At 39.0% G+C, this 15240-nt stretch overlaps 2 protein-coding genes across 5 annotated transcripts; both read right to left on the reverse strand.

Moving 5' to 3' along the window:
• Window positions 1-369: 369 nt before the first annotated feature.
• On the reverse strand, window positions 370-7877 carry dsf (nuclear receptor dissatisfaction). Its single transcript, XM_065300752.1, has 8 exons — window positions 7683-7877; window positions 7238-7318; window positions 7020-7181; window positions 1985-2310; window positions 1717-1893; window positions 1161-1400; window positions 967-1048; window positions 370-894 (listed from the first exon to the last, which is right to left on the reverse strand). The coding sequence occupies exons 1-8, from the start codon at window positions 7765-7767 to the stop codon at window positions 632-634; spliced, it is 1416 nt and encodes a 471-aa protein (XP_065156824.1). The 5' UTR covers window positions 7768-7877; the 3' UTR covers window positions 370-631.
• A 5455-nt stretch (window positions 7878-13332) lies between these two features.
• On the reverse strand, window positions 13333-15214 carry LOC135790172 (uncharacterized). Of its 4 annotated transcripts, XR_010547709.1 has the most exons (4): window positions 15058-15214; window positions 14400-14709; window positions 13482-14342; window positions 13333-13422 (listed from the first exon to the last, which is right to left on the reverse strand). XR_010547709.1 is itself a non-coding variant. In XM_065300237.1 (3 exons), the coding sequence occupies exons 2-3, from the start codon at window positions 14528-14530 to the stop codon at window positions 13703-13705; spliced, it is 771 nt and encodes a 256-aa protein (XP_065156309.1). In that variant the 5' UTR covers window positions 14531-14709; window positions 15058-15214; the 3' UTR covers window positions 13333-13702. The 4 variants fall into 4 exon arrangements, 3 of the variants coding, with proteins under 3 accessions (XP_065156309.1, XP_065156311.1, XP_065156310.1); XM_065300237.1 differs by having other exon boundaries at window positions 13333-14342; XM_065300239.1 differs by lacking the exon at window positions 15058-15214 and adding an exon at window positions 14773-15051 and having other exon boundaries at window positions 13333-14342.
• Between the last annotated feature and the right edge of the window lie 26 nt (window positions 15215-15240).

Here is a 15240-nt window from a genome sequence, read left to right on the forward strand (position 1 = left end):
TATAGCCACTTTTGTTCAACAAACTGTCAAAAAACAGTGTTAAAGTTGTATTTAATAGTACATTAATATTAATATTTTTTGAGTACCGTTAATTGTTTATTTCAATACCTACAATATTACATAAATAATTACAATTATTATCAAGTTGCCGTATGATTACAATTTATAATTAATTGGATCTTTTTTATTTGAAATAATTTCAGTATCATCATTATTTGGCAAATATAAAGTAAATACAGATTTACTTTTATTATCATATATTTGTAAGATTGTTACGGATATTCAATATTTATAGATTATTGTGTAACAACCATTAATTTTATGTAGGTTTAGTTATAATTATGAGATTTTTCTTTTAAATTTCATGTAGTTAGGTATAGCATTAAAATAACTCTTACCAATAAAGTGAAATTTGAAACTATAAGCTAAACAAGTATATCACAGAAAATAATTTAAGATAATTAATGTACATTTAGTTCGTATTATGGATTTTTTAGTTATTAATATTAATGACATGTGTACCTATGTTTGGAAGTTTCAGTTTAAATTTGAGTAGAATTTAGAATTTAACTTTGCAGGATTCATTTGCACAAATCGATTTCAAAGTTTAAATATTTTGTGGCGATATTATTTATGTTGGCACGGAACCACATTTTTCCATGTAATACATATCGCCCAAGAGTTGAGTAATTGGAATCTCGCCGATGGTCTCTTTAAAAAAGAGCAGTTCTACCGTTAATGGACGAATTGCGCGTAAGCTCGGTACAAGCAATAAAAGACGACCAAATCGCGTTGGTTGCCGAGGATATCTAGTGCGTATATAATCGCCAAGAATGCACTGAGCTTGATCCTGAAGCATTTCCACTGGTTGCACATCACACAAACCCGCTGTTTCTACAATAGACGCAAATTTACATGAGCACATCAATAAAAATATAAACAAAATATTTCTAATAATAAAATTACCCGGTGTGAAGAGTACTATAGCTTTCATACATCCACACTCACTTCCATCTGGTGAGATTTGACGAAAACGACACATAATTTCCTATAAAAAATTATTTAAACAAGCTGCCCTTGCAAACTTTGAATTCTTAATAAATGTACTTTTAAATTAATTACAACCAATTTTAAATCTATTTTAGTATATTTTAACGTACTTGAATAGTTTTAATTTCTGTTGCTGTATGTAAATCTTGTGGCAGTCGTTCTCTAGCTTGCGGACATCCTAGCAACGCAGATAAGTCCCATGGAACAGACCATTGCGCAAGATGCAATAGAAAAAGTTCCTTCCAAGATTCTTGTAACAATAAAAGTTGATCATGCTTGCTAAGTGTTTGAAACGGCGCCAAACAACGGACCCATCGCACGGCCATGAACAAAAGCCGCGCTGTTGTTTCCTATAGAGAAAATTATTTTAAAATATATTTAATTAGTGTTAAATAATATTTATAAATGTCTGATAATATAACTTCGAGTGACTTCAATAGTCAAGTAAGAATGATATAAAGTAGGCGGCGCTTGTGGAGGCGGTGACTTTCGACCAACAGCGATGCGGAAAGCCGGAAAGTCAGCAAATACGCTCGCGCTGTAGCTGCTGCTTCCAAACGAGGAACTCGCTAGGCTCGCAATGTATACTATCATTGGGGTGATTTTAAGGAGCGATTGAGCGTTATTCGAAGTCATGTTTGAGAATACACTATAAAAAATACTAACTTGCAAAATATCCCACGTTGGTGTAATTAAACTCAATCCCAAGGGGGGACTACTGGGTGGCAGACTAGCAACAGACAAACCGGAAGACGATTCGGTAGTAGACTCCGGTTGCGTGGTGGAAGGAAGCTGGCCGGCATGATGTAAAGAAGTTTGCATTTTAGTGTTCCAAACCAATTCCTACCAGATTTGTATTGATTTGAATTTTTCATTGTAATAGTATTAAGTAAACAATGGTAGTTTCTGAATTTATATAGTTTTATGTCGGTACCTGACATTTTTCTGCTGACATGAGAATATTCAACAGTGGCGGAGGTGGAAATGCTTGATGAGGATGAAAGAGCGGTGGTGGAATGTCCAAATGCTGCGACGGACTAGAAGCGGCAGCCGCAATGGCGGCGGCGCCCGGTGGTAGCGCAAATGCCTTCAGCGGGTGTGGGTGTGCCGGCCCGAAGAGTCCCGACGCAAAGTGCAGCGATGCCGGCTGCATCTTATCGCCGGGCAACGGCGGTATACCGGCTCCCACCCCCGAGTGATGCATATGTGCTGGATTGTTGTGGAGTTTTGGTTTGCGAGGACCTCTCTCATGTTGCACAGCTGTAAGCCAAACAACAATCCAACGTATATAATTTATTAAATTTATTTAAAAAAAATACGCTTATACTACTACCGACTATAATTAGAGGTTATTATAATTCTCTCTTGCAATATTTATCATTAATTTTGTGATATATCGTTAGAGGGTGCTCCAGCGATATTAATTTGTTGAGTGTCAATATTTTTATTTACGTTAAAACGCTCACTGCACCTAAATGCAGCAGGAGCTGCAATGATGCAGCGCGAACATCCCTTGTCCACGGCAGTTTGCGTGCGACGTGTGTGAGTTCCCGGTGCCGCACACCCTTGCCAGCACCCTATTAATTCGCTGAAAATCGCCGTGAGCACGTCACATGTCCGGACAATAGCCGTGTTCCCACACTATCATTCGGATGGCCTATTTATTCGGGGGCCGCTGATCTTTTGCCTCTCCCTTTAAAACCGCCCACCCCGAAATCGATAGATTAAATTGCCGCCTGCCCGTCGGCAAGTGTCGCATTTTTTTCCCTAAAAGTGCTGGAGCGCAAAAAGTGATTAAGATTTTAAAAGATATCCGAAGAGTTTTTAACTGATACCCCAATTTAGAGCCACCCTTTTAGCACGACATCGAATGCTACCCTCTACCCGTATATTGGAAGCGACGGAAGCGCTTTAAATCCAAGTTAAACATGTAGGTACGGCGTTTTTTTGCATTTTTGAAAGAGCTAAAAAGGATTTATTCTTTTATGCACGCTTTCAAAGGAGATTTCCTCGGGCCGACGTAGAGAAAGAATCCTTGGTTACTTTGCATTGTTCGAGGCAGGCAAACATAAGAAACTGTCGTGTTTTAATTCGGACGCTTTCGCGCTTTCTGCACGAGCCGAGATTACTTAATTTTGTTTGACTACGATTACAGTAAAGCGAGCATCTCCTAAAGAATAATCAACGGTGTAAGAAAAGAGAAAACGTGTGCTTGGGCACGAAATGTACGAACATGGTAAATTATGGCTGCTGGACTTTCGAGTTTCGTGGCTACATTTTTCGCGCTTTTTCCAAGGAGGGTTGCTGATGCGTGAGGATATATCATGGGAAAATTTAATAAATTTATGTTTAAGTGCTTTCGTGAGTTGCACAGAGAGAACTTTGAGTAAAACCACATAAAACTAATTTTAAAAGTTGTCTTTAAAAAAATGAAAATGAAACTATTCTTTAAATACAAATATCTCAAGTCCCTACAAAAAATAAAATTTTGTGCTATGTTTTGTTAAGACGTTCCTGTTTCCAGTTTGCAACAAGAAAATTTATCTCCATGCATGTTCCACTCTCCGCGCCCCGGTCTGTGGTGGCATTAAGATGGAAGGAGGTTTCTTGGGACGGTTTGGATGTTAGCGAGAAGTGAAGTAGTCTCGAGGCCGACGGTAGCACATCATCATTAATGAGCTGCGGCGCTGATGCGCTCAGCTGGCGGCGTTCTCACCGCTCACGCGCGCACACGCACACATACAAACATCATCGGGACTTGTCTTCGCACACCTCCAGTAGCCTCACAATAGCCCAAACACCACAACTAGCTGTCGCACTGAGCAACATTAAGTTACACCGACCACCAAACACATCCCATGCTATGTGAAGGCGAGAGAAAACGCCAACAGCAACTTTGTTCGAATTTGGAATGCAAATGCATTCGAATGCATTTCAGAGTAATTTAATTTCGATGTAGCTAAGTAACTTGTCGGGTTGTGCTTGTGGCGTTTTTGGAAATTTTGCAATTCCCTTGCGGGAGTTTGCAATTCCCATTATACGAATTTGTGGAGCGCGTTTCAATATTCGGCAATCGCAATTTGCAATTGACAGAGAAATATGTGCGGATGGGCGTACTTATGCGCTAGGCAACATAGGTGGAGAAACATCGATCGTTGTTTGCGCCGATTGTCGACGCTATTCTATACACGCAGTCGATGTTTCATCACCGGATTAACCTCGGATAATTCCAATACACGATCAGATACGGCTACATGAATCAATATAAAAAAATCATTTTTTATCTGACTGATTAAAAAAATTAAAACTCATATTTAAATTGTATCATTAGAGTATTAACATAGATTCAATAATCTCATTTTTTTGGCATTTGATACGTGTTTTAAGGAGATCAGAATGTTCTGCTTGCTCTTAATTCTACGAGTTTCTGAGAATTTAATGACACTTTGTAATTTTCCGTTTGAAGCACTCGTCGCGTCTAATTTCCTTCCAAACACGGGCGTGTGAGCATAATATCGTGTTGAACTTTTGATGAGATTTCTTCATGTTCCCGCGCGTGAACTTCTTGCTCTCACCTGCTTTTCTCTCAGTAGACTATTCGTGCGTTTGCTCTCCCGCTTTCGCCTCACAAAATCAAAATACGGCGAAATTGGCATTTGAGATTTTCCTGCACGGAATCTTCAAGGAAAAGCAATATTTACACGCAAGCTGCGCCGACAACTAGCGTCTAAGCCCATTGATGTACTTACTTTGGTCGTTGAAGCGCTGGCTCGACTGGTATACGTTCTCACGAAACTCACGCACAAATTTCCTTTTTATCTTCTTAGCCCGTGCCTCTCCCGCTATCGTCCTATAGTTTTCAGTTACTCGACGCCTTTTATTCGCGTCCATCGTTCAAATTCGCTTCTGCTCGAAATAACATTTCGAACGATTCCCGGCCTACCGAAAAAGGGAACATTTGAAGACTCAGAATTAAACGCGTAATTAACCTCTCAGAAAGGCTTTTCTCCCATTCGTTTCATTTTGCGTTGCTTTCTTGCTTCTTTGTGTTATTCCTACTTTACTTCTTAATTTTCCTTCTTTTCTTTGTTGCATTTACTAAACATGCCTAGAATGTAATCCAGGCATTTTCTTTATACCTATTTGCGTTGTCCTTGCGCCATGAAAAATAAAGATATTTACGGCTTTTTGGGTATAGTAATCTAGCTAAGTTTTGGTTGGCAGGACGGTTGGTTTTTGGCGGGTGGACCATTAATCACAAAGCGGCGTCGGTTTAAGAGAGAGCCGAGATGTGAACTCCAAGGACGAAGCAACGCCCAAAGAACAACCGGTCAACTTGTAGCGACACCATTTCATGTCGCAATAATAATAACGTAACAAAACAAACGTCTGTTGCTTTGTGGAAAGTTTTTTATCCAAGAAATTCCTCAACACAAATTTATCGGAAAATCAAGCAAGAAATGTTTTCCTTCGGGATTTCCGGCAGTACAAATGAGGTATCGCGATGCGTGATTAATAAATTAAGCGTTCGGTTAATGCGTGTGTAAGATTCCAGATGTGGGCGTATTAAGTCGCTCGGTGGAAAGAGGCGGCTGCGGCGGCGGCAAAAGGGGAACGTGTCGGGGATCGCTTTCACGCGGATTTGCACGCTCGCACACGGCGTCCCTCCGGAGTCGCTGATCCGGCACCGAAAACGCGCCGAATGCGATCTGCTAATGGGGATTGGCGGCTCCGCAAATAGAGCGGCATTGAGCCGAGCCGGCGCGCCGCAGCGCACTTGATAACTTTACGAAATCGATCAACGTCTTCGGCTTCGACGCGATGCGCTGCGAGGCGAGCATGATGGCCCGGATCGTCGGCTTAGGCATGACATTAAACGATTCAATAGACGAGTGATGGCTTAACTTGAATCCAAGTTTATAACTTATATTTTTTTAATAAAACTATTCGTTTTTGCTTATTTCACAGAAAATATTCTTATCAGATTATTGTTGCTAAATATTACTATTTTTTAAACAAAATACCTGTTATTTAAATCATACTTATGTCTTGTTTTGTAAAAACGTTCATATCATAATGTTTTATTAATAAATAAAATTAAAACTCAAATTATCCAACAACTTTAAAAGTTAATAAATTATTAAGAGTTTAAATAAATGGAAATAATACTGTTATTTTTTAATTTTCCCTAACATTCAGTATATGAGCATCTTTTAGATTTAACTAAAGTTTGGTAGATACCACCAAAGTTGAAAGTGTTAAAGTTGTTCCCCGGTTTTGCCCTCTATTCTTCGTCTCATTCTCAGGTCTATCTGAACGCGTTAGATCGCATGACGCCTGCTGTATTATCATCCTCGTAGGTAAAAGTTTAGAGGGCGATACAACGCGAGCGGTGTCATGTTTTGCGGTGGCAACAAAGTGTGAAACTTGTTCGCACTACCACCCCAATCAAAACTTGAATTTTGTCATTTTTTACCCCATCCAATTCGAGAATAAAACATATTTACTATTTGAAATTACGAATAATCATTTAATGATTATTGAAATTATTGTTCGCTTTTGTTCATTTAAACTTTTAATACAAAGCACCTGATACATTCGCACACATAAAGCGCGCACATAGCAGATACCTATATTTTTATCGACGGGCCATAAATGAAATGAAATTTATGATACGCGTTGGAGGGGACATAAAACGATGTGTCGCATCGTATTATCCGTGGTGGTAAATGTGATGGCTAACATAACACCTCGCTATTGGAGATAACAGGGATCATAAACGCGACGGGATATTAATTACATTATTTCCGCGCACAAAAGGATTCGATTTGTTCGATTCCGCCTTTCACACAATTCACACGCAAACATAAAAAACGCCCAAAACCCCAAAAAACGTTCAAGCAAATACCAACCAAATGTATTTTATTTACTGTTGCGAAAATTTTACTAACTGAATTTTCTTAACTCACCATCTTTATTCATACTGGCTTGAAAACACTTGTGCAATCGGCAAGCGCGACACTGGTTTCTGTGAGTTTTGTCAACAGGACAACGTCCTTTCAGGTCGCCGGTGGCTTTACAGGTGTAGACTCGATTACGATGAATGCTTCGTTTGAAAAATCCGGAACAACCTAAACAAAATGCAGGGATTTAAATAAATATAAGCATTAGTACAGATAGAAGTTACCATCGCAACTGTAAATGCCATAATGTTTGCCAGAACTTCGATCACCACATACTTTGCATGGAATGTCCAACAAACGATCACCTGTGACAAAATTAAAAATTATTATTAAAATTTTAAAATATTTGTTTGTAAAAGTACAATAAATAATAAAGACCTAAATTTATAAAAGTTTAAATAGATTTTTTTTAGATAGATACCTATGTCCCTACAGGTTTAAAGCTAGGTAGTAGTATCATTTGACAACAACTAGTAGTCAAAGTGTTAAACACATGGGGAATTAAGGATTAAGCCCCGCTAACATGACCCGCCACATCGGAGTAAATTAACGCACACGGACAGCACACACATAGCATTCGTGCGTAATCCGCTTGCAGGAATTTACGGAATTCTAAGCTAATCAGTTAATCAGTTGCTGCTATGTCAGCACTATCATAGAAAACATTACCTGTGCCCATTCTTCGTCCGGCGGATCGCACCTTGCTCCAAATCGTCGAATCAATCTTGTCCACCTTGTCGAACAGAACGGCCATTCATAAACAATCACATGCACTAGTTTTAAAAGGATGCCTCCGAAATATTTTAACGCGACGGTTCAAGTGTGGAAACGGCAGGAATAGAAGCGGGAGCAGGAGGCAACGGATGCAGGGCGCTCCAGTTAAAGCGGAAACGCGACTATCCGACTCTCGGCTCCTGCATCCGTCGGCTCTTCGGTCTGCAGGCCATTTTGTCATCCCCTACTTTGGGGGTAGGAGTCATCCCCACCTTTTCGCACGCCACCAGCCAACGCCAGCCAGCCAGCCAAGATTCACATTCACAATTCACATTGCCAAAAGCATCTAATACCAACACCAAACTCACAACTAACCTGTTCAAATTAAACTACCTACATAATATAATTTTATGGCCTTTTTAACATATAAACCAAAATTTTTGTTATGGTAAATAGAATTTTCCATAAAAAACTTTAAATAAAATTTGACATCATGTGTTTAATATTTGGGTATAACGAAAGTGTAAATTGATAAAAACGCAACACCCCTGCAACCTTCATCTAAAGATAAATCGGACCTGTGTGGCAAGTGACCCGTAGTTGTTAAGTGTGGGAAAAGCGGCAGGCGTGCGTAACGGCAACATACCCGTGCAAAGGGCTGGCTCGGGACAAGGGCGTGCCGGCAACCCCTCGGTGGCGGTGCCGGCCAATCACGACTCGCGTCGGCGGCTGAAGGTGAACGTCACTTACAGTCACATAGCTTGCTCGCTTCGGGCCGACGCCGAGGCCACCCTGAAATGTGCTCCGGTTAAATATTTCATAGGTGTGTCTCTCTGGCCTTACATTCTTGTCTTGCTCTCGCTCACCCCTTGCGAACATGTAAATGTTACGAAAGTGTTCCACAAACATCACACAAAACAAAATTCTGCACAATAGAAGAGTTTAAGAATTTATATAATAAATAAATGTTATTTTTAGGTTCAAAAATAATTAAATATGAAAAAATTAAGATTTTGATAGAATTTTAAAGCTGTACTTGTGGTCCTTGTAGGGTGGTTGTGATGAGTTGACGAAAATGTCAAATCCTATTGTAAACGGAACGCGGCTTGGACGCGCCAGAGCAAGCAACCCTTTTGCTACACGCACCGCACGCCATCAAACTCGGGATTACTAACTTATTGCTAAGGGTTGAAAGTTATTTAAAGTGGCTCTTTGCCGAGGGCGGCCTAAGAGTCGTCGCTGTAAGACGTGCTCCATTATACTTTCTAGCGAAATAAAGTCTTTGTCACTGATTCGTGATTCTTCATTGTGGTTTCCAGCTTTTCTAGGTTTAATGTGAAAGTTTACTTGTTTAATTGGTTTTTGATTGAGGTTATAATTTTTTAGTTAAAATAAAGTAAAATCAATAATTTTCTAAATAAATTTTCTGTCAAAATGATGTCCTCATAGGGCTATCATGTTCGGATGTAATGGACATCGAATTCAAAAGCTTTCACCTTTCATATCTTTGCATGCTCAAGTGATAATTCTTGATATATCTTTATCCGAAAGCTTTTCACAATCAAATACAGGGTATTTTAAATTGACAATCGCAATTTTAAAATTTAATCATTATGAATTTTGATATTTGATAAGATAAATGTTGTAATATTTAAATGTTAATAAAATATGTTTTGAAATAATCTGGGACTAAATATTAAACACTTTGTAGTTTCCGTCTATTGATAAGTTAGGTGGTTCATTTGTCATTCGCCGTTTGCGCCCGCTTTTCGCTTTCTCCTGTGCCTCCCGAGCAGACAATGGCGGCTTGAGGAAGCGGTTTCACTCAGACCTGGTGACAGCCGCAGCCGCTTTCCATTAGCTCTCGTGCGACATCATTATTTAAATGGAAACACATCTACCTTCTACCTTCCGGCGGACCCGCGCCAGGTGCGACGCGACAAATTATCCTTAAAATGTTTCGCACGCATACATTTTGGTTAGGTACTACTTCAAGGAAGCGACTGCAAAAAGGAAGTAAGTAGGTAAGGTGCTCGAATATTAGATGACAAATTTTTACGATGTGGCGTCTTAAAATGCTTGAATTTCAATGATTTGCTATTCTACATTACAAAATAATAAAATCATCATAATCATAAAATTGAAATGATCATTTTTATATTTTGTCGGTTTGTTCAATTTTTCGTTTTTGAGTGCTTTCTCCCCACGCGTGTTTTACTGGGCAACGGGCATTAGTGAATTTAAGCGGTACTGATCCGCGTGATACATGACATGATGGCGGAGTGGGGACGGCAGGCGGCGGATGTTGACATCAACAGGCCGCGGGTCAGGCCGGAAGACACGTCCGCCGGATTACACCACATGACACGCACTTCCACTGCCGCCGACGACCATACGTAGGTAATGCGGATGCTGTACACGCAAAGTACCTCCAACGCTTTTCGTTCTATGTGCGCACATTCACACTAGACAACCGGAAAATGCATTTAAACAAAGCGATACACTATCATTTTCAAGATTCATAAAAACGAAACAACTCTATTGTTTTGCAATTATAATTTTTGTGCGTTTTTAAAAGAATGATTTTAACTAAATCACGACAACATGTAAAATATTCTCAAATGTTTATCTCTATCTATCCCCTCCTGACGTCATCTAACACCATCCAGACGATACGTGCAAATGTTTGATGTTTTGAACCCTCTTTGCCTTGTCCACACACTCTGTTGAATGTGTAGCTGTTAAATTTTCTATTATGCTCGATAAATATTTCCAATTTACTCCTGCTCGTATTCACATTCTAATCTATGGCGAGAGTGCGATGTGATACTTTGATGGCGCCTGAGGGCTGTTAGCAATTACTTGCATGTGCGAATTTAATGTTGACAATCAATCGACCGGTAGAGCCGTCCACGCGCCCATGCAAAAGGACGTGAACCAGAGCGGCCGCACCTTTGTGTTGACCGTCTATTTTGAAATTGCGCCCGGCGAACGTTGATCAAACATTCGGCAGATTTCATTATAACTGTCGTGCTTAATCCGCAATTTGCAATCTAAATAAGGCGATATCTTCCGTTATGAAATTACAGTTTTCCCGTCTCGCATCGCTGCTCAAACAACAAATTACAGGAAAATCAATGTCATCCGTTTTCAAACAATAATTTGATATCTATACCTATGCATAATAAATTTTACGTGCTCTCGGTGAGTTTACAAGTTTCCTTTGGTTTTGTGCTTGTCGGTGCATTGTGTGTGAGAACCGTTGCAGTCGTTTACGTGTCTCGAAGGTAGCTAGCAGAGATTTTTGTGATTTTTAGCGAACTCAATTACCGCCGCGCGCACGTTTTTCTCGCCCGCGGTGTTTTTGTACGAGGCGCGCACACGGCGTCTCGCCGCTCCCTCGATTGCCGCCACTCTACCCTCAATGCACAGACAAGGTGAGCAGACATAAATAGAATTTTTTTGCATGCACGTAGATGCCTGCGAGCCATCAACCAGCCGATATATCACAGATATATCTCAGCAGCGAATTACACTGGCAACAACTTGCTCCTGTTCTTTTTTAATATTGCGTGTAAATCAATATTCATTTAACCCACAGACCTTAAACTTAGAATTAAATAATGATGATTGGTAAACCTACTGACATCAAATGTTTAATTATAAAATTTGGATCAGTGTTTGATTAAAACAAAAAACAAGAATGTGAAATAATCACATCAGCAGAATGCGAGACGAGAAACTAGTGAAGATCACTAAAGACAAGTCACCGAAAGGAAAACGCAGCCAGGTAGACCAAGAGAAAGGCGGAGTATTAATTTAGCAACCAAAGTGAAACAGGCTATTGCCTAAAATAAGAAGTCGGAAGAAGAAAAATAAGAAGACATGTTCTGTTTTTCATTTAAATACGAACTTTCCCATCTGCACAAAATTGTTCACTAAAAAACAAAGGTGTACTACATCAGCTTTTCAGTAAAGAAAAGGATTCGTAAACGTTGACGTATTATAAACTACATGTGTTTCAGTTCCTGCATCCCCTCATGTGAACTTCCCGATGGGTTTGAAATTCGCGTGACATTCATGTGTCTCACCTACAACGTCATCCCCCATTTCTCTTTTGGAGCAGCCTACGCGACATTAATCTATTACAAATTACGTCATTACGCCGGGCCGGTGATCAGGAAGTTATGCGCGACCCTTCGAGATGTGGCGGGCGCCTACATCTGGCCGAATTCCCATTGACTCACGCATGAGCCACCTATGCGCAGCATCAACGACCTCGGATCAATCCTCGGATCAGTCGACACGTCGGGACGTCGGAAACTTATCACATCAATATGCGAGCAACCATTCGTATTAATTTATTTTATACTTATTTATCGTTTTTACTGCTGATGTAAACTTTATAAAAATGTTAGTTTAATTAAAAGAGAAACTAGGTTTAGATCCTTTGATCACCCTTTGATGACAGATTGTGTTTTACGCACAAAAATTAAATAAACATTGTCAAATCGTAATCCTCTAGAAAGGGTGCAAGACCTTTTCAGAATGCCGAGGCTCTTTTTGGCTCGGGAGTTGTTTAGTTTTAGATTTGGACGCCACCAGCGGATTCGAGTGTTTTTCTTGCTAACTCGTATAAAGCCAGCGCACAACACGACTCCACCGACACTAATCAGATGATAATCTCCATTTTAGGGAGGGTGTTAAACGCTGGCATGCGACATCTAATCATTGCCACGTGCGATATGAAGTTGTTAATTGTTATCTAGTGCCTGGCACGTGGCTGAGCGTCATAAGTAGGCCATCATAAATAAGTGTACAGGGCAAAAAATAAGAGATATAGAATATATATTTAAATTTTACGTGATTGAATTACGAAAAAAAAACGTTTAACTCTAAACAAAAATGTAGAAATTCAATCACGTAAAATTGAAATAAATATAATATAAACTATGAATTACGTATTCTACGAAGAAAATAAATATTAGATATAGACTGAACCGGTTTTAACTTAGAATTGTATATAAAAATACATCAAAATAAATAAATGAATGTTATTAAATTAAAAACATTCTAAATGCGACAACCAGTTTTTAACCAACTGAGACATCCTACCTCATAATATATTTTATCTATGTAAATAAATACGTTCAATATGTTATACCTATAATTAATGAAGAGTAAAATGGTTCTTTACGGCTTTTCATAAAAATAAATTTGTATTAAAAGTTATTATAGATTACCACACGGGAGCAGAGCAGCCAGCGAGCTGTACATCCTTAGGACCTGAGGTTTTATTGAGAAATCTTTAGGCTTCAACCCTTGACATGACCTCTAGACTTTTACTGTGCTACTCCCAGTTCAGGTAGTATAGAGATCCGCTACAAAATCATGCACAAAATCTCAATTGTAGCGCCCTCACTATGTCTACGTTGGTACTTAAATTCTTGAAATGTTGCAGTAGCCTACAATTTAGCAGAGGGTGCAATAGCTTCAAATTAAGTCACTACCCGCCGAGGGGCGCTGCAAGTTCTATTTAGTCAGAATAATTGAATATGTATAGAATTAATTATCTGTGGTCAGCATGTTCTTGTTTTAACTGATATTATATACGCAGGTACTTTGTTTATTATATTTACTCACATTCTGCTCTATAGGTACGATCAATCGTTAATCACATGTACATGACACAGGCCTAGAACACAAGTTATTATTAAAACATTAATCTGAATTGAGTTTCCAATTTAAACTTGCGTTCGAAATGTGTAAACTATCGAAAAATTGATTTCATTATAGGGGAACCCTTTACTCGATTGATACTTGAGTATTGGTAGCTTGAGTTTAAACTACTATGAGTTTGGACATACACAAATCGAAACTACTAGCCAACTGTAAAATAAATGTATAAGTTAAAGTTATAGTTCAATGCATTTCAGAGTGATTTAGCAATATGATGAGCTCCTGTTGGCTTCATTTCAATTTTCAATCCAGCAGTGTGCGGTGTCGTAGTAAAAGCTGACAAAGGCGCCGCGGTAATCGATGATTTTGCACGAGTACGGCGGAAACAGTCTGATCCGGCGGCCTTTGAGCGCATTTGCCGGATGGCTGCGCACGCCTGCCTCTAAAACCAGGCAAAGGCCAGAGATGTTCTCGCCGACCAAAATATACCTTCCACACTCTACAATTTCATCTATCACAAGTAAATCCAACTCGGAATCGGAATCTTCATGTTCCTGGTTTTGTTGCCGCTCATTCTTCCAAATATCAGCCCGTGTTCTTTGTTCTCTTAAGAGTTTGATGGCTTCGTGAGCAAAACCGCGTTTCTTCCACTTTAATTCTTTACTTTTTGTGCCCAATTTATCCAAAGGACTTAAATAATTCAACGATAGACTTGAACTGGAACTTGATGAGACAGTATTAAAGAGGGAGCTATCATGTAGGTGGTCTGTTTCTGTTGTATCAATACATTTTTCTTGAGTAAAATGCTCTTCAATATCAATTTGCGAAGATGGTAAATCATCAATCTCAATCAGGCTCGAATGATTCTGCAACTGATTTATATTTGTCGTCGGATTGATTGCTCTTTTTTCAAAACACGTTGACACGGGTGATACACTGAAATATTCAACAAGAAAATATATCAAAATTAACAAGGTGTTTGGATTTTCCAACCTATCGATTTTATCAAGTTCATCGGAAGGTTGATTATCTGACGAGGTGGTAAATACTGCACATGCAGGTTGGGTGCAATCTTCTATTACTTGTTGCGTGGAAGGGAAGTTCGCTATTTTCATCCATCGCATTCTCTCTCTATTCTCCCTTCGTGCCTTTTGCGTTTCATCATGTGAATGCTCCGACGTCGAGTTCGTCTCCCACAGGTCTGAATCCGACTCGTCCAGCGCGCCGACGAGAGAACGTGCCTGGTGATAATTCTATATTTGCGGTTTGTGATTACGATTCTCGTTAGTAGTCACGTTGCAAACTGAAAAAAATATTAATTCAAAAATAACTCAAAGAAATAAAATTGTATACTTTACTATTATACCTATTAATATTGATATTACATATTATTGAAAAAAATGATTCTGTATACATTCTAAAACATTTAGGGCTATTTATATCTTTCAATTTTTCTTATTATTTACATTTTGATTTCTTTTGTTTTTGAAATTGCCGTTGTTTCTATTTCTTACTTTCAGGTCAGATTTAAGTTTTGATGTTTTGTGAATAAAGAAATGATGTTAATTCTGAGATTTTTACAAATACCTATGTATAAATTAATATAACCTGTATGTACGTTAGTATAAATGTGTAACATATAATGGTTTACTTGATAAGCATAGTAATTTGAGTGAGAAGATAAACAAAACTGGCGGCGAAAACTTAAGTCAACAAAACAACGTTATAACCGTTATAATACTGCTAAGCACCCACTAACCACCGCACACAGCACCACGCTTCCCCAGAGACTAACCTGAAACACGTGTGAGTTCGTAACGGTTCGTAAGATTCC

Source organism: Atheta coriaria, unplaced genomic scaffold, assembly GCF_025399875.1.
Source record: "Atheta coriaria isolate IRGN ID8LTWV9N9 unplaced genomic scaffold, Caltech_Dcor_3.1 hic_scaffold_4_pilon, whole genome shotgun sequence".
Classification (NCBI taxonomy): Eukaryota; Metazoa; Arthropoda; class Insecta; order Coleoptera; family Staphylinidae; genus Dalotia; species Dalotia coriaria.